Raw genomic sequence first — 19850 nt, 5'->3', positions numbered from 1 at the left:
ATTTTCGCACGAAGGAGACGGTGATCAGAACCACTACAAAAGGATGGTACTACTGAGACGTCAAGTAGACACCACCTCCGGTTGATGAGTATGTGGTCGATCTCCGCACGAGTTGCGCCATTGGGCGACTTCCATGTCCACCGACGATGATCTTTTTCATGAAAAGAGAGTTCCCATGAAAAAGGCGAGCGGCGGACAACAGCCCGGCGAGACGATTGCCATTTTCATTCCGGTCTCCTAGTTCAAATCTTCCAATCCTGTATTCCTCTTCTGTGGCTTTTGCGTTGAAGTCTCCGACGAGGAATTTGTAGAAGGACTTCTCGTTGCGGACTAGTTCCTTCAGCTCCTCATAAAACGCGTCCAATTCGGATTCATCAGCTGCTGATGTTGGTGAGTAGCAGTTGATGATACTGATGGATTTTTGGCGCAGAGGGCGGAGGCGAAGAATGACCAGACGAGGTGACAGGATCTCGTGAGTATCGACGAGATGGACGACAGATGGGTGCACAACAAAACCAACACCGCCTACATTTCGCGACGGAAACTTCTCTCCACGAATGACGAGTGTACCGTCATTCATCTGTCGTACGTCGCTTCTTCTGCACTTGGTCTCCTGCAGAGCAATCACATGAAATTTGATACGCTCTGCAGCTCCGAGAAGGGCATGCAGGTCAGCGTCTGTGGAAACTGTTCTCGCGTTGTAAGTACACAGTCTGAGACAGTCTCCATGGCGAGTCGTACGTGTGTCGCCTTGGTCCAGAATCAATGACGTCCTGAGTAACCTGAGATTTGATCGCCTCTCAGCGGTCGAAATACCGTCCCAAGTCTGAGACGGCAGAGCCCAGTGTGCAGGGTACTGAGGCAGTGCACATGCTGGAGTGGCAAAAAGATTTTTTCCCAAACTAAGCAGCCATTCCACGGCGAGCTTAGCTTTCACCACAAGTTGTCGCCCAACCTATAAGGATCAGGGAGCCTCCTTGCGACATTTTGCCAAGACGGTGGTGAATCTTAGCAGTGGTTTATTCTTAGCTAGGCTTCCGATTCCGAAAAGTCGGAATATCGGATGTGTCGAACTCCTTCTCAGCTTGGGAGACCCTGCCGGAGGACGAACCTCCGCTGTGCATCGCAGTTCGACGCCTAGGGTCACCTCCACGCCACTATGAGACTGTAAACCGTTGTGGAGGATTATCACATTGTCAGAAAAAAACGTGATTTTTCCTTTTTCTTTTCCGTCGCTGCTATGGAGTTCGACCTATATAACTGGCTCATCTCTCTCTCTCTCTCTCTCTCTCTCTCTCTCTCTCTCTCTCTCTCTCTCTCTCTCTCTCTCTCTTAGTGTCTTAGTGTCTTAGTGTCTTAGTGTCTTAGTGTACTATGCCTTAGACAGTGTTCGAAGATTTTTCAAAGGTTTTAGAACGGAATATTTCAAAACTAATATTTCAACAGCCTTTACTGCAATTTTGGTTCCTCTCCCACTTAGTGTTTTCTTGCTTCTATTACCCACCGAATTCCTTTTTTGCCTTTTTTATTCCTCTGCGAATTCTTGAAGCAACGGTTATGGAACACCCAAAAATCCTTATACACTGAATAGCTAGTAACGGAGAAGTTCCATCACCTCCCTTTACCCAGCCAATGATTCACTGTAGATCCTGAGATTTAGGACTGCCGCTTCCTTCTGAATTGGAGTGAGTGCTGCTGTCTTTCACACAGTGGTATCTTTCTTTCAATAACTTTAACTTTTTCAGCCTCATTTTCGGTGGCTTTTTCGCCTTCATGAGTATTCTGCACCGCATCCGCTGATTCCTGTCCCGTCTCCAGAAGTGGTGATGTGTATGGGGCACTGAGACTCTTGGGATCTTTGCCCGAATCGTTCCGATGAACAAATAGCTGGTTCAGTGAATGTTTATTGCCACAACTAGGCGTCCACTCGTGAGCAACGAAGGCGAAGTATATTTAAGCGAGCAAGTGACAGCTAGCATAAGCGGGCCACGCCCATATACTACTGGAGTTGCAGTGAGGTCACGATAATTGACCATCTTCGCTAGATAATATGATGGATGTTTTGGCCATTTGAAGCTTCGTTAGTGTCGTCTGTCGAAAGCATTCTTTTCACCTTTCGGAGACTTGGCGGACATTCGATGGATGATACCACAAAGATTTTGTCCTTTTCCAAATGTTATCACTAGTTGATTTGGTTCTTCCACTAAGCCGCCGATGAATGATGAAAAGCCGTCAATGTTGGAGTCGTTCTGATGTTTCAATTACATCCACAGCAACCATGTCTTAAGTACACATCGCGGTCAGCTTCCAAGTGTTGTCATGCTAGAGGCTGAAACAACTGAAGTCTAAGCTTCAACCTTTTTCAACCTTCAGCTTTTTCCCCAGAGCGAATTGTAGTCTAAGCTTCGACCGTGATAGTTTTGCCTTTACGAGCCCTAGGTGATAATTGACTCGGCTACATAGCGCTCCTGTTTCGCCAGTGTACTCGGCCCCACATGACTCTAATTTGTTCAGATACTGCGCAACTATCTTGCATTCCATTCGGACAAATGACACAATTTGGTGTCTGTCACAGGCGCACTAGCTGCTTCTTAAGGTTCGCAGGAGGTATGTTTACCACTCTGACCGAGTCCTGCAGAGCCGCCCGATGCTAGCTTGCTCGCACCTCTTTGCTCACATTATCTAAAATAAAAGAAAGACAGAAGGGTTTTCAAATTTCATTGTTTTCAAATTTCGCTTGCACGATTATCAGGCGGGTCCCCAAGACTCAGTCAAAGTTGTTGACATACAAACTTGAAGAAGCAACTAGTTCGCAATTTTGCGCATTGCAGGCTTTGTGAGCGTTTTACGAAGACAGATAAATTATTCACAATAGATAAATTATTCACAATAATGACTGCTTTGACTCTGTCAAATAGAATCTTTGAAGTTGCTTTCTCTTGTCATGTTTTTTTTTTATTTTATTTTACAAATTATTCTTAGCGAAAGCCACAAAACATCTGGGCGACACATGAATTAACAGCCCTCAGACTGCAAAATCTTGCGCTACTGAACTTATGGGGTGAACCTATCCTTTCGTTATCCACTGTAGTTCTATTACTCCGCGTAGGTAATAGCTCTCCATATAATAGAGAAGTCGAGAAAGTAAAGGCTTCATTCATTCCATTAATGATGTTCATTAAGAAAACAAAACAAATAAAAAACAGTAGACTTCCAATCTCGATTGCATCGTCATTGCGAAAAATAGTTCATTATAGACGTTTTCCTTATAAAAACACCTAAACTTGAGTTGTGCCCTTCAACACCAACCGATTTAAGCTAAAATGTGAAAAAAAACGCTACATATGCAATCGCATCAAAAAATACCTCATCTCTATGCTACGTTCCAAAGCGCCCAGCTGACGCTTCAGCGAAGCAGCAAAGCTGAAACGTCAGGTGAATGCCTCATAACGAAGTCCACAAGACCGAACGGTGGAGTCACCAGCCACCACATGTCCTCGATCCGATTGCAGTTAGCATCATCCACTAGCATACTAGATGAACATAAAGATAGGAGAAATAAACACGTCTTTATCAGGAATAAACCCAATTGACATCAAACATAAAAGGAAATAATAGTGGAGACGCCAAATTGACTAATCTGTGATTGGAAAATACCAACTGCCGGCGCATTCAGATTCAATGCAGCATTGAACATATTTCTTCTCCACAAATCACTTAATTGCAGAAGAAGAGCATTAGAAGTTTATACAAACATCACTAGTTCGCACCACGCGAACAAACGGAAACATACGAGGCCGACAGGTAGCAACAATCAACACAAGTAGTAAGACATATTGAAGAGGATGTGGAACGACGACAAATGAGAAAACCTAATAGAACATTTCATGGTGATGTCCCAAATCCGCGGAAGAGAGGAACTGTGCGGGAGCTAATCCACACAACGAGGAAGGAGTGTGAGTTAATTGACGTCCTCAGACTTACAATTTGCAAGAGGAACATTTACTGCTGTGGAGGAGCAGGTGAAACGATCGGCATCGGCTGCTGAGAACCACTGGCTCCTGGTTGGAGCATGGTATTTTGCGACTGTGATGCTTTTTGCTTCAACATCGTCCAGTCAAAAGTGTAGTCGTACTGAAAACCAAAGAAATGAAATGGATTTCGTTTGAAAAATGGGAGTATAAATATTTCATTATGAAGCAAAGTAAAGATAACATTTGAATAAATCTAAAATTAAACTAGCAAGGCTTTATAAAAGAAAGCAAGGCATACTATATATCCAGTTTCCAAATAGCAAAAAGCAAGAAACCAAAGTTATTGCTTATTCGTTTTCTACTTGTTACTTACCACAGATTCAGCTAATTTCATTATTCACAGTAAATCATTCTTACAGTGTTCCCAGTTAGGTTACGATATACTCCAAAACAGAAGGGATTCGAGAGTGAAGTCTCTCCAGCCCAGCCTCTTTTCCTAGAAGACATTATCCGTTACAGCTGCGTGTAGCTCTGCTCAAGATGGAATGTTCGATTTAAAATAAATTAAAATGCATAACTGATGCGTGATCGACTATGCATTTTCTCAAAAGGTGTAAGCGTTTCAGCAATTCGCTTCCATCGCAGCGAAAACAACAAAAGACCCACTCATATTCAATAGTTACCAACGGCTGAAATCAATATTCCTAAACGCAATGAAGTATAGCCACAGTCGGCGAGCTACCAACTCTCGAAACCCTACACACTGTATCCGCAGTAACCCGGCGGTTAGGAAATCACTATAAAATCTCAGCAAAAGTCACAAATTTCTCAATAACAATAACGATATTGCAAATAAAAAAAACAACAATGAGCAACAACTGTTATCACAAAGGGTGATCTTCTCACAATAAATACTCGAAGTGAATTTTCATTAGCATTCATTTTCATCTGTTTTGATTTTGTAGAACTTCATAGTTCACCGTCCCCTCCCCACCTATGTTCCAGGTGGCAAAAACATAGAAAAGTAGAGAACGACAGAGCATTCGCACTAATAGTAAGAGTACGTGCATCGACGGAAATCATTAAAGAAAACAGAAGGACGTCGTCGAAACAGAGGAGCGATGCAATGATATCTACCAAAAACAGTAGATGCTTGCTGGCGGAACTTCACGGATGCGAAGAACGGTATTACGTTGGATACATAGTTATTGTACACTTTACACAAAAAAAATTGACGTTTGATAGCTGAGACAACTTTTTTTTCCAGGAGGCTAAAGTAAAAGCTAGGTGATTCTAGAAGTTTCCTACCCAAAGTTTACAAGAACATCGCGTCGCTGTTGCGCCACCGTCGTAACGCGAATAGATCGACGTCGTCTAAAAGCCTTCCTCCACGAGTGGGAACCACGCAGTCCACCACGTTAGGCGGCTACCAAAATCAGCTAGGCCTTGAGAGAGGAAAACGTCAACAATTGGTTCCGCCGCTTCGACGAGAACTTCGCTTTCGCCGACTTGTCACTCACGGGAAATTTTGCGTAGTCTGTTAGAGCAGTTCACGAATGCCACAATGGTCGCCCAACTCGGCGTTAGTAAACGCACCATCGAGGTTCACCTACACGCTTTGGACCATCGGAAAATTCAGTCGAGACTGAGACCAACGTTCACGATGCGTGAGCATCTGTCAACGTTCATGCCGCGTGAGCATCTGTCAGTCGTAGCTGCGTCGCCCGCGCCAATCGGAGTTTCCGGAGATATCGTCACGAGAACCAGAAGCTGGGTCCTGGATAACGATAGACGACGTGCGTGCTGGCTCCTAGACGTTCAGCCACTGCACTTAACTCCGTCCAGTTCTTCTCATCTTGAACATACGATCCTTCAGGAAACACGGAGTTCCTTCTCAACCGAAAATCGACACAGTAGTTCTGAATGATAAACAGTGCAGAAAAAAATTAGGCCGTGTATCTATTTATGTTTGTGTGCAAACCAAGAAGATTTGCTGTGCAGATGAAGCTTTGTTACAAGGCGCATCCAAGGCACTGTAAAAGATATGCTTATGGTTCTACTGCCAAAAAGAAGTTCGCTTTTGCATGCCCGAAGACAAGATCAACGTACACATGTGACATGTGTGTGCCGCCTGTAGCACTGGAGATTTCAATCAGGAGAAGCGTCTGGGAAGGAAGTCAATTCAATTGCATCTATTGCAATAAGAATGCAAAAACCACAGGACATCGAGAGCGAAGGGGTTTGGAAAGGCATAAGGGGACAGGAACAAACAAATCTCAACTCTGCCAGACGCCGTCGGTAAGGCAACGCGCCGTCAGTTCATCAAGTAGAGTTCGTCCAACGACCGACATATGCATTCAGCGAGGAACCACCACCAGCAGAGTCGGAGGTTCTCATCTATACAAGAGATAAATAACAGAAAATCCAATGAAGATGGTGCAATTAACGAAAAAATCTCTTCTTCGATCAGGGAATTGGAAAACAACGAAGATTATCCGTTCAATATGAGTCAAAAGAATAATTAGCACGGAGACACGCCATCACAGCTCCTCCCACAAAAAAAACTCATAACTCCGTCATAAAAAAAACAAGAATCACATTGCAGTGTGTCACGTACTGGGGTACGAACCGTTAAGTGTTCATCGTGAATGATCGTAACGTGACGCGATATCCGAAGCCAAAGCAGTTAGCACCTCCGGACTTCGAAGCTGCTTCCGACTCTTCTCATGGAAAATTTCTCAACGGACCGATGGGATACAAGAAAAGGTTGCTCGATTAATTGACGATATGAATCGAAGAAATCGAAGAACAACTGGCGTGGTTTAAAGACCAATTGGGGGCAGTGGCAGGACACCTCTTGGTCAATTCTGCTACCACGAGAAGAACAATCGATCAGTGTCCTATCGATATCATCTTAGCAGCATTAGGACAGATCTTACATATGTCAACGACGTTGCTATACTCGCTGAAAGCAGTTTCGAATTTCAATACGTCATCAACCCTGTATCGAAGCTAACTGCAGCATATGGACTATGCCTTAGCCCTGATAAGTGGAAGCATACGTATAGCCGGGAATTACAACGTTTATCAGGACAGGTAAGCAGGCCATCGAGCTCATAGATGACTTCTATTATCTAGAATGCTGGCTAAAGAAAAACAGGAGCTACGAGAAGCAAGATTCGCTGCATTCTCATTGCCCACGAACTGAAGCTGAAGATCCTTAAGTGGAAGTGGACATAGTGCGAATGACACGAAGAAAAAATTCACCACCTAGCACTGCCGTCGGAATTGGCCACAGAAAATCGCTTTTTTCATCGGTCACATTGTGATAATACTAACAGACCGTATTTTCAACGTGTTCCAGGGAGTCTATTAAAAGGACACCAAGAATTTTCCAAGAACCAAAGACTTCCGAAAACGGAATTTCTCCACTGATATGGTGAAAGAAGGTTTAAAAACGCTCGGCGTGGATAAGCAGTGTAGGCTTACATCGGATTTCGCAGGATATGGAATAGTAAAGAATATACTTATCTGTGCATGTGTAAATATTTGGGAGGTTCAGAAATGAGAGTGTCCAAAAAAATACCTGATGGTTCAGTGTGCGGAAAAGAATTCTGAAAAGTTGACGAAGGTACATGTAGTCAGGCGCCTCGTCAAAACGAAGTCCCCGGGTGTAGTTCAAGTACATGGGGAATTCCGCGGGAAAACCTTTGCATAACATCTCCACAGACGTCGACATTTTCTGAAAAACAAAGATGTCAATTTCGTCTCATCAGCCTTTCTTGAAAGCTAAGGAGACGTGGCAATGGCAAATCAGCGAGAAGAAGAACTAAAATAAGCGTATGCGATTACGAGCTGTACTCAGAAAACCACTGAAACTCGGCATACGACTTTACTTCCGACTTTTTCAGAATTCACTGTCTCAGATAACTCTACACACTTCTCTTCTCATCTAGCTCTCAGCAGTACCACTACTGCTCATGTAATGTTTGACATATTTTGTTGCATGATGATCTAACACAATCTGAAGCTGCTATTTTACAGAAGATGTACAGAAGAAGATATAACTGTTGTTCTGTGCAAATTTTCACATGTCCAATAAAATTTTATCTTTCCTCCTCGGTACTAAAAACAGAAACCAGACATGAGTTTATTCACTGTTCGACCAGTGTCTTTACAGTGTGCAAGCGAAATTCATTCGCACTATAAATTAATTGACACTACACAGCTCTAATCTTACACCATTACTGACCAACGATGGGAATGGCTAGAAGAAATAAGTCGTTTCTTCTCGCTTGGCGCGATAAAAAAGTAAAAGCGAATCTACGTCTTACTCTGGATTTTGAGGCTTTTCGTAAGGCCGTCTCGGTGATTTTCGAAAACTGATAGTAACACATTATCAAGCGGACTTGATCCATCACAATCTGCCATATCATTCAGGCTTGGGGAGATTAGCCAGAGACGCGAAGTGGTATTTCACGAACTGACATTAGCGCAAATAAAGAATAAGATGCCAAAAATTGCTGAGAAAATCTCAAGCATTCTAGGACATCCTAACAGCGCAAGAATGTCCAATGCTCATTACAATAGAATAGCATAAAAATATGCAACAAATCCTTCAGATGACACGGAGAATATTCAGATATTACCCTTTACATATGACAAAACTTAGGCCAGGAAAACGCTGACAACTTCACAGCTCCAGAGACAGAAAAATGTTTTGTGAAAACAAAAATAAGACGGAGATGTCTAATGTTCTAATCACTTTCGGACTACTGATGTATGTATACATCATTAAAATTAAACCTAAAAGCAGCATCTCACGAAACTGACGATTTTTGAGATTTCTCACGGGCAATATAAAGTTCAAGGTGTAAATTACGAGTATAAGAGTAGCCACGCTCAATTTCCCCTAATCATCCAAGAAAAAAAAACGTGGGAAACGGCTCGCGGATGGTGGTAGCGTATACGATGGTGGCGCGTTATAAAATGCCGTAGAAGTTTCTCATGTCGTTTTCCAAGACGATTAGAGAGACGTGAGGGTGACCACGTTCATACTTACAATCATAATTATAATATATATATATGCATATATATTATATATAGAGAGATTTTGTCTAAAGTCACAAACGATTTGTCGAAAGAAGCGCAGTGCAGTGTTCGGAAATAAGAAAAGAGGCTGACTCTGTAGTGTATAATCTTTGAACTTCGAACGAGTACATTTCGACAAAAGCTCTGCCACCTCTTCTCTCTCTTGCTATATCGCTTACCACCTACGTTGGAGGTAAGTAGCAATCCCAGGCTGTTCACGCAAGATAATTAGACCTAATCAAGGGTAAGGCTAATACAGCAAAACGGGACTAAGTGAAAATACAAGTGATAGAGAAAATTGATATCCACTGTGTATGTGCGTGGAATCGCGATGAAGAAAGAGCGATTCTTTATTTTCCATGCGCTCAAAGATTACTCGGTAAAGAAAATCCTTCAAATTGTAGTAAGATCGGTGGTCAGTGAGCGAGAATGAGATGTTGCAAGGTTTCCTTCCCATTCGTACAGTGGTGGGAACTGATCGAAGAGACATCTACAAGGTGGTCGAACGATTGAAAGAACAGAAAACATTGAAGAATACATCAAGTTATTGATGTTCTTTATTTGAAAATTCGTGTTGATGGACTGAAAGAAGGCTGAAGTCAACTCTCAACGTTGAATTTTCCATCATTCATTTTTGATCACTCGACACGCCAAGAACTGTCTCTCAGATAGCAAGAGGGAGATTACTACTGTAGATTCAGTGCAGCACTGTTGTCGGAGTCATTTCGTGTTCCCGACACACTTTTTGTGCTCTTTTCATCACGAAAAGTGATAGTCACAAAGCAGTAGCCTCCAGCCACAACTACGTGAAGATCAACGAAATAAAGCTGTGACGCAAACTGTACACACAACTAACACAACAAACTCACTTTTTCACTAATTTTTTCATATTTCTGTTTCTTGGTTGCCGCTTTAAGACCTTGCCAAGGTAGAGTTCCGCGATTGAAATACATTAACACATAGCCCAGTGACTCCATATCGTCCCTGAAACAATGGCGTCCCAATTTATAAACGAAAACGAAAAAAAGATATAATACCTTCTGCTCTGTTCTATTCCAAGGTGAGCATTGATGGAGGCATATCGTGCTGTACCCGTTAGATTTTTATCCTCTCGGTAGGGAATGTGTGTTCTGGTGCGTGAGTCTCGAAACCTAAGCAAACGAAACTCAACTTGCTAAATGCTGCCGAAACTGCCAAATTGCTAAATAATTCTCCAAAATGATAGCTTTGAACAGGATAAACTGGATACTGATGAAAAATAGTAAGGTTAATCAAAAGTAGTTAAAATTTTTCCATGAAAGATTTAAAAAAAGGGAAACTTGGATCTTTGTTTTGTGTGCCATTTGAGGTTTTCACTCAAAGAATTCCCTAACTACGATTCGACTCATCAAAGTTACTAGAGATTCTCCCAAGAAATAGCGCAAGATCGGTCGGAAGAGGTGTTGGTTGGAAAAAGCGAGATCTGTGGAGTATGCAGGATGAGATAATAATTCGAGTCCACGTGGACCGCTCAGTTTGTTCTGGGTTTCTGGTACAACATGCTGCGGGACGTTGCTCTGCTGCAAAAACATCCTTCATTTACCGATAAGGGTCGTCTCTCTCTCGGTTTCAATTTTGATTCTCTGCGAAATTTGCCGTTGAGGATTGAAAAAGATACATAAAACATCGGCAAGTAAGGTCTGGAGAGTAATGAGTTCCAATTCCACATTTCAAAATGTACAATGTCAAACTCCTTTAGACACATAGCATCTCTCAAAGTTTAATTGCTTCACAACTGACATCACACTTAAACCCGACGATTTGACCGCTCAAGGGGCAATTCAGACGAGAACATTTCACGTCTCTTGTTGATCTGAGAAACTTTTTCCAGTTGAAGCACGATATACACACATTGTCAAACGACAGTGGACAATTACCGGTTGCGCGAGTCATCCCGGTCGATTTTTCATTAGCAAATCTTCTTCACTAGCAATGAGGTCTAATCTTGGAGATCACAGTGGCAGCTCCAATAACGGAAATTCATGTGGCCCTTTCTTTACCAATTAATGTGTTTTGAAATAATGGAATGGCAGAGCTCTGACTGTAACATCTTCATTACCTATTCCATTATCGTGGAAACAGCCAACATTGCTACAATACAAGGTATCGACAACATACCAACATAAATTCGATGGCTCCTTCAGATGGCACAAAAGTTGTTCGGATAAAAGTAAAATTATAATCTGTTTAACGTTCATCAATCCACTTACTACACACCAATGCAAGCGATTTTAATCCAGAAGCCTTTGAAGTTTACGAAGGCATATGCGGCATATACATACAATGATTTGCGTCGCAAACCAATGAAGTAAATGCCGTTGTCCTCAGGAACAAACCAGAAACAAACTGTCAACCTCAGGGATATAAAGTACTGGACGGTGTCGAACTCAATCGCACAAACAGTGAAGTTTCCTAGCACTACGCTGTTCCAAGAACACTAATTATTCAAAAACAAATCACTTGAGAACGGAGAACGAATGGATAATGTCTAACGTTCTCACAACTTCTATCTCTATTATAACATATTATCACATTCTATTATGCTTGAAACTATAACATTTTATTAAATTATTATTATTATTATTAAACAACTTTTATTAAAAGTCAAGAGCAAACAAGTTGATCATGAAAAGCTAAATGTGGACGCAAATAAGAACTATGCAAGAACTAAGACAGTATATCGCACAAACACTTCACCATGTGCAACATTCCAACGCAGAGATATCAAGATAAAGTGTTATCCTGTAGGATTTAAATGTGCCATTTTAATTAGACCATAGTGTGAATGTGTCGAATGCGCAATTGCCCTCACTTTTTCCCAATAGTAAAGTACATATGATGCGGAACTCATGACACGACCCGTTCCATTCTGTATTAGTGAGCACGTGCAGGTCCAGAGTGTGACAAGTTCCAGTGTTTCCCATTAAAAGAATGTCATGTTATTACAGTTTCAAGAGAAACACTCAAATTCGCCTCTACTAGGCGGCGCTGAATGAAGTTGCCGATTTCTTATCCTACACTTGCGGTGACATGTTCTTTAAAATAAGTAATAAGTGACTTTTTCACTGAAGTTCAGTATATCAGCTTGAATTATCTCTATGTTTTGATTTTTTAGATGATTTTTGGCTAATATTAACGTCATGCAATTCAGCATGAACAAACACAGTTTTTTTTTAAAGCCATACTCTTCTAATAATACAAACTGGGGAACCAAAGTACTGAAGCAAACCGAAATATGAATATCACCGCTTTTTAATAATAAGCGAAAAAGAACAAACAGAGCGATGTCGGTTCGAAGAGTTTGGAACTGAAGAAATGGCAGTAGCGTGGATGACTATGATATGTAGACAACAAGGACCAGATGAAGACGTTAGTCGAAATAGATCCATACATCGCAGTGTGGTATAATAGCTTGCAGAAGAACAGAGTAATCAATATATGCTTTGATCACTGGAGAGAACGCAAATGGTGACGCATCACTTGGACGAGAACCAGAAGAATCATCATCTAGAGGTGTCCTCTGCACTACAAGAACGGCCCTGATCCTTCTTCTTTTGACTCTTTCCCACATTTAACAGTTATTTACATGTGAATGTACGCTCTGCACCCACTTCTTCGCCTTACTTTTATGCTTCTCGCAATGTTAGTGTATATGTCTCTCAATTTTATGTAGCAAGCTTATCAAAAGCTTAGAATAGATTCCTAGTGTAAATTTACATAGATAATATGTAGAAATTAATTGGGGAAGAGGAAATCATCAAAATAGGTTTTGTTCCCTGAACTTGTGTAATATTAAAACAAGAAGTACCTTTTCCCTTTCAAAACACTGAATATAACTTAAAGACATCAGTTCACAAATCTGAGGTGGCACAAATTTCAGGTGGAGTATTCGTTTACGGGATCGTAGATTGTAGAGAGAAGGGTGATTCCGTCCATTTCTTCCTAATTGTCGTAAAAAACGGCCCGTAAGATGCGGCGCGTGCACAAGGCTGGCGCGCTCCAATCGAACTCGTTGTAGAAAATAGCGCTTCGGAACGCTCGAAGCCGTATATTCCGGGCCGTTTTTACGAATAAACGTTTTCAGACGAATATTCCACCTGAAATCTGTACCACCTCAGATTCGTGGGGTGATGCCTTCAACCGAAGACGAAACGATCTTATAGTGTTACATTATTTAAAGATCTACATATTTATCTGAGCACGTATTTTAATGTTTAATTTTTTGCAACTATATATTTATGCGACTTTAATATTAGGTTCCGGTGTTAAAATAAAGTAGGTAGTATCAAGTATGGATTTTGGGTACTTTCCACAGGAGAAGCATGTTTACAACTCCTTATGTGTTTAAAACTGACTGTTTTCATTCTTATCTTTGCCGCCGAAATTTCGAAGTTTAGTTTGGTAGCGTGAGAGACAACCCTTTTCATTCTTACCCCTACTCAACCTCGATTACAAGAGAACAATTCTTCTTCATCTCGCATCTTCTTGTTATTTCGTTGTCTTACTCTACTGCGCAACGATCTCTACCGTGTGAGCTCACAGGGACAACTTTCCACTATAGTATATGGTACGGCTATAACTAATCGGGCATTTTTACCTTAAATATTCCCCAAGATCAGTCATTTTAAGTTAAAGAGCACCCACAGAGAAAGAAATATCCTCACAAAAAGAGTGTAACGTCTTTCTTTCACTGAACCAGGATATACTACTTCAAAACTGATGAACAAGACGGTTCATAGAAAGAAAAAGAAAAATCTTATGCATTCTCTTAGCAAGAAGTACACTTACTTTTTTGCAAGTCCAAAGTCGATGAGGAACAATTTGTTGCAGTGTCGCCCGATCCCCATCAAGAAATTATCAGGTTTGATATCACGATGAATGAAGTTCTTAACGTGCACATATTCGATACGTCCAATCATCTGATCAGCAAGCATCAATACGGTCTAGAAATAAAGACAATTGGTAAATCAAAGCGAATGCCAAATTAGTGTCAGAGATAAAAAGAACTAATATTCCGCAGCGAAAAAGCCACGGATGTTGTGTGGAATAAGAAAACTGTTCGAGAGGGTTCAAAACTATCCGAATTGTAGAACTCTCGCTGTAGATAACGATTCGAAATCGCAAATGGTTTGGTTTCTGTCGATGAGGATCAGACGTTCTGTGAGCGCAATATCATCAAGTTCATCAAATTACAAGAAATATGGCTAGAGATCAAAATGAAAATCATATAACTGAAAAATAAGTTTCATTAGAGGTTAAGAAGAGAAAGTACTTTCTCGCCAACCCTAAAAACAGAACTGTAAGTTAGCTCAAAATCTTAGAAAAAAATTATTTGAACGATGTGGATGAAAGAAAGCTTAACATATCATCAAAGACGCTAGTGAGAAACTAGAAAAGAGAGAAAGTTCGTTGCAGTTTATTTAACAAAAAAGAAGCAGCTACTCTGACAACAAGTTAAAGTGCGTACGAGCTTCATCGCTCCACAAGAAAAGATAAAACGGATGCTTTTATCAATGAAGATAAACAGCACTTCACAGTTGCCACATTTATCCAGGGAGAAGTACTTCTTCACAGCCTAAGAGCAATGTAGAATAGCTTTCTTTGCAGAATACTTTGTGACTTCTTTGAAACATTTTTTTCTAGACAATCCAAACAATTCGTGTGACCTAACACTGAAAAAAAAAAAACAAAACCCAATACAGAATTTGTTCAGGTCTCACAATACTTCTGAAGCATGACTTTCCTTGTTTTCAGAGAAAAAAAAGAAGAGCCAAAAACAAAGTGGGATTTGAATGAAGGAGACAAATCAGAACACTTAACCAACAAAACTAACACAGGCCAAATTCTACTGACACATTCCATTTGCATACGCTTTCATCAACTTTTTCTCCCTATGATTGCTCTTTATTCTCTCCTAGAGATGGTTAGCCGTTCAAAGGTATCACTCCACGAATTTGGGGAAGTGTGGGTTTCAGATGGGTTATGCCGGTTATGCCTATACGGGATCACCGCCCATTTCTTCCTAATTGCCGTAAGAAACGGCCCGAAAGATGCGGTTTCGAACGTTACGGGGCGCTATTTTCCACAACTAGTTGGATTGGAGTGCGCCAGCCTTGTGCATGCGTCGCATCTTCCGGGCTGTTTTTTACAGCAATTAGGAAGTAATGGACGGAATCACCCTCCACCCCATAATCTACGACCTCGTATGATATTACCCACCACCTCAGATTCGTAGGGTGATACAATGATTCAATGACAGCAAACGTTGGTAGCAAAAGTCGTTCGTTTTTGGTTAAGTTCTTCACCCAAACACTCATAACCGTTGATCTACTGCGGAGTTCTGGACATGGAAAAGGAGATTTTCTCACCTTCTGTAGCAGAATGACCTGTCAACCCGCCAAATCTTCAGAAAAGGCTACTTTGCTTTACAAAGTTTTGACGAAATTCTAGTGAGCTCCGGTCTTTCTTGGTCTTCTTTATGACACAGTTAAGGTTGTTTTCAAATAAATAGGAGCGTAGAAAATACAGAGTGGAAAAGAGACACAGTTTGTTTTCTTTCGGAAAAGCCCATCTAGCTTCAAACGGAATAATCTCACAAAGTACATGACTTCTCATGTGACGAGCACGGAATTTCCGCAGTCACACTACATTTTACAATTATCACTTTATATCAATAGTTGCAAGCCACCACTACTTCTGCGCACGACTGTAACTTATAAAAGTGGAGTCCAGAAATGCGTAGGTTAATCGAAAGTTAATATTCAAGCAACACAAGTTTGAAACAGAAATGAGTGTAAGACAGAAAGCATATATGAATTTGTCTAAGGAGAGAAGTAACGCTTCCACTCACTGCAAGCTACCAAAAAAAACCATTTCGTGTAAACTTGCGAATCTTTACCAATACCTATAAATCTAACTTATTCGCAGTTTTTCCAATCTATAACCGATACACGAACATAAGTCTAAGGGATGATCGTAATCGTCATTTAAAATCAAAAACAAAAAAAAAAGACATGAATAGAAAAACCTAAAAAAACTTAGGAGTTGGTATATTTTGTTTTTGTTTTTTGATAAAAAGTATCACACATGAGGTTTGACTCAACACTTCACGTTACACCTCAAACCCCCGAAGAACGTGAAATTGCAAAACGAAAATTCCGCATACTCGAGATTCTGAATATGTACACAAGGTATATGAAACAAGCACCTTCATTGTGAATCTTCGCGAGCAGAAATTGAATAGATCTTCAAGAGAAGGCCCGAGCAAATCCATAACCAGGACGTTGTATTCGCGTTCAGTACCATACCTAAAAAGAAAAGCTGGACATTAAATGAATAAGACAAAGCACACAGTCTATTTTACTTGCAACACAAAACTATTGCTTTGTGCAGAAACTGAAGTCAAAATGAATTTTATTTGACTTTATACGACGGGAAAAATAACAATATCTTCTTCTTTTCTTGGATACGTTCCAAAGAGATTCGGAGTGAAAATTATGCATTATTTCAAAACATAATCGACAGAAGTTGAATCAGGAAAGGTTCAGAAAGCTTCAAGGATGGAACGAGAGACCGCGAAACATATGATGCAACAAGTAAAAGTTCACAAGGAACTGAGAATAGAATAAAACTTGCTACATGGAAGAGATCTGTTGCAGACATTAATGCTTCGAAAAAAATCACTAACGATTGATGGTATCAACTAACTGCGAAGGCATTTCGCGCATAAATGAAATGAAGCATTTCAAAGAAAGTTGGAAGTGAATTAAGAAAATAAAGAGAAGTACAAGTACATAGGGAGAAACATATGAAGAAAGAAGCTAATCTCTAGTGACTTTTATACTGCACTTTCTGTTTCACTAAAAGAAGTTTTTTTTTCAGAACTTAGAAGTAGTCATTTATTAAAAACCATACAAAGTTTGACTCGACATGTAGAAAGAAAAAGAGAAACGCCGCCATAAGGCCTTCTTAAGCACTGCGAGAAGAATCAATGATGTAAATATTTACTTCGTATAAAACCCAAAGATAAAAACCGTAAGTGAATCCGTTTCTAGTCTTTGGGTCCTAATGTTAAATTGATCCTAACGGATTGTAATTTGAAATAGTGGGATAGCTAAGTTTTTTAAAGCCTTACTACTTTCTTCAAAAAAAAAACCTTGAATGAAAGGAACCGAAAGAGAAAAAGAAATGAAAAGTTTAAGTCAAGGATTTCCTATGAAGAGGTGAACTAGTAAAACATTGTCCGTTCATCACCAAAAATAAGTTACATACTTCCAAACTATCTACACAGTAGTGATTTGAATACAGAAACATTTATGAACTAGTGATTCGAAATATGTAATAATACGAAATACGCAAATCCATATGATGCCAACCATTTAACATTTATAAGTGAAAAAAAGTTGGACAACAAAATACCAATAACTTGGTGAATTGCGATGATAGCAACTCGTCATAAGTTTGAAATTAAGTTAGCTGTGCCTATTTGGAGTACACCCTGCAGAATGCATGAGAACACCGTTGCGAGATGCGAAGTACCATGCAGAAGAGTAGAATTGTATGAAATAATGTTAGTACAATTAGTTCCGTCTTATCTAGTTTTTTAATGCAAACCGAGCAACAGTACAATACCGGACCGAGACTTATGTACTATTACGAAAATTTAGCTCTGAATGAAAAATTCGCGTTGAAGCCACAGAGTGTATTGAACATCTCGGTTCTTTATTATCGCAAAGTTCTCATATGACGGTTTAAGCAATTTGCCAAACAAAAAAACAGAGAAATCATGGGACTGATTCAATATTCTGCAAAAAAGTTAATGATGTAAAAGAATAGAGATGACGCTAAACTCCACCGCCGTTGGAGATGCCATACAGTGTGATCGCTGCGGAGTACTCTACAAAACTTTTCCCCTATCCCCTTTAAATCCATGCATGTATTTCCTTCACGATTTAAATATGGTGTTAGTCAAGTGTTAATCTTCGACTTATCATCTTGCTCCAAGCAGAAAAAGCTGGTTCAGGCAAATCTAACAATAAAAGTTCTTCTTAAAATGACGTAAGACTTAAATAACGTGAAATCAAAAGTCAATGAAGCTAAGCCGTAAAAAAAACCGCGAATTTGAAGCATACTTTGGAAGAGTACGAAGGAATAATAGCATTTTCAAGGCATCAATGTCCATTTCCAGATCTCTGAATACATTTTTTCATATGTTCAAGTTATATATATATATATATATATATATATATATATAAAACTTCATATAGTACGTATAATTGAAATTCCTAGTATTAGTAAGTAGTAGTATTAGTATGAGACTATTACGAAAAAATCCAAGATGTTATTAGTGACCACTTTATCAACTGGTAGCGACCCACAACCGTCTCCACACCGATCACTCAAAGAAAAGAATGAAAGTCCCGGGAAAATATGCATTACAATAACTCAACGTTATGCATTGGGGAACTATTTATGAAGCATATGGTTAATTTGCAATGCTTACTAATGGTATAATGATAGAGTAGCACCATGTTAGCAAATATGAAAAGTGGTTTCTCACCAACGGATATGGGGAATTCCGACACCACCTTGAAGGATGCGATACACTTTAGATTCATAAAGTAGTTGCGGATGGCGAGCCTGGAACATAATTGGATCCACTGGCACGTGTCTTGCTCATGGAACGAAGCAAGGAAAAAAGGACCAAGCAGTGCAAATCATACCCTGTTGCTTTCTAATTTTATGGCAACTTCCTCTCCATTCGTGACATTGATAGAAACATAAATGTCTCCAAAAGAACCTGACCCGATCTTCCGAATGAGCTTGTACTTTGTTGCAACTATGAAATCCTTATTTGTGATTACGTTAGCCATCACGCTAAGTGCCTTCGTCTAAGGGCACTACCTGAAAAAAGTCCACCATACCGATATACAGAAGAATTGAATTGAAATTCACCAACTTTACTGCTCAAGACAAAGAAAAAACGACCAGATTTCTGAAGATAGGCTTGCAAAGTGAAATCACCTCTCCCTTGTTTTCTACTTCTGATTCGAATGATGGTAATGTTAACAAGCTAGAAAACTTACACACCTGCCGACGCAAAAGTTCCAACTCCAAATAAAAGTGACTCGCACTTTGAATGGAACCGGTGCTCAGCAACAGAACGCCCTTAAATGGTGAAATTCATTTCAAAAGAACACAAATCAAAAAAAAAACAGAGAAAGGATTAGTGACAGCGAGAAAATGTCATGAGAAAAAAGAGATAAGTAGTAATCAAGACGCAAACAAATCCATTGCGAATCTTCTTTAGTACACGAAACTCTGTCCTATTGATTAAGACTACACTCAAATCCAAACACAAAACAGGTCGATTCGAACAGGGTGTTGAGCTCTCAACAACCGAACTAGCGAAAGGTACATGCATAAGCAAGCCGCACTCAAGAACGGAAAAAGAAGCAGGGACATAAGCAGGTGAGACCACAGATGGCGATCACGTAGGTGCGGGCGTACGCGACGCGTGTAGAGCGAGCACTGCCTCGCGCCAAAATCAAATCGTGGTTGGGAGTCACATCGGGGGGCCGGTGTTTGATTCGTGGCATCGTCAAGGCGTACCGTCGTACTTCCTAGGTTTTTCCTCTAGAGTGTAATTCATACGTTTGCTAGATGTTTTCCCCTCTATGGTAGAGGTCTTCTCTCAGTTGTAGCTCCTTAATGAGGATGTGGCGAGATCACTGCTTGTTCTTTCTA

At 40.3% G+C, this 19850-nt stretch overlaps 2 protein-coding genes across 3 annotated transcripts; both read right to left on the bottom strand.

The window, feature by feature from the left end:
* Window positions 1-49: 49 nt before the first annotated feature.
* RB195_010022 (uncharacterized protein) lies at window positions 50-986 on the bottom strand (the record flags this gene model as incomplete). Its single annotated transcript, XM_064190832.1, has 2 exons — window positions 50-873; window positions 956-986. 2 exons carry the CDS (start codon window positions 984-986, stop codon window positions 50-52), a joined length of 855 nt encoding a protein of 284 aa, XP_064048415.1.
* Window positions 50-19755, bottom strand: RB195_010021 (uncharacterized protein; the record flags this gene model as incomplete). 2 transcript variants are annotated; one of them, XM_064190831.1, is made up of 14 exons in its annotated part: window positions 50-955; window positions 1738-1840; window positions 3367-3423; window positions 4007-4134; window positions 7561-7716; window positions 9935-10049; window positions 10103-10216; window positions 13893-14047; window positions 16312-16411; window positions 18664-18743; window positions 18827-18942; window positions 19005-19007; window positions 19194-19271; window positions 19716-19755. In XM_064190831.1, the coding sequence occupies 14 exons, from the start codon at window positions 19753-19755 to the stop codon at window positions 50-52; spliced, it is 2151 nt and encodes a 716-aa protein (XP_064048413.1). The 2 variants fall into 2 exon arrangements, with proteins under 2 accessions (XP_064048413.1, XP_064048414.1); XM_064190830.1 differs by lacking the exons at window positions 50-955; window positions 1738-1840; window positions 3367-3423; ... (1 more) ...; window positions 19194-19271; window positions 19716-19755 and having other exon boundaries at window positions 4003-4134; window positions 18827-18976.
* Window positions 19756-19850: the final 95 nt, after the last annotated feature.

The sequence above is a fragment of the Necator americanus genome, chromosome III (assembly GCF_031761385.1).
Source record: "Necator americanus strain Aroian chromosome III, whole genome shotgun sequence".
In the NCBI taxonomy this organism is placed as follows: Eukaryota; Metazoa; Nematoda; class Chromadorea; order Rhabditida; family Ancylostomatidae; genus Necator; species Necator americanus.
Note: the sequence above shows the minus strand (reverse complement) of the source record. Positions and strands in the feature narration are given on the sequence as shown.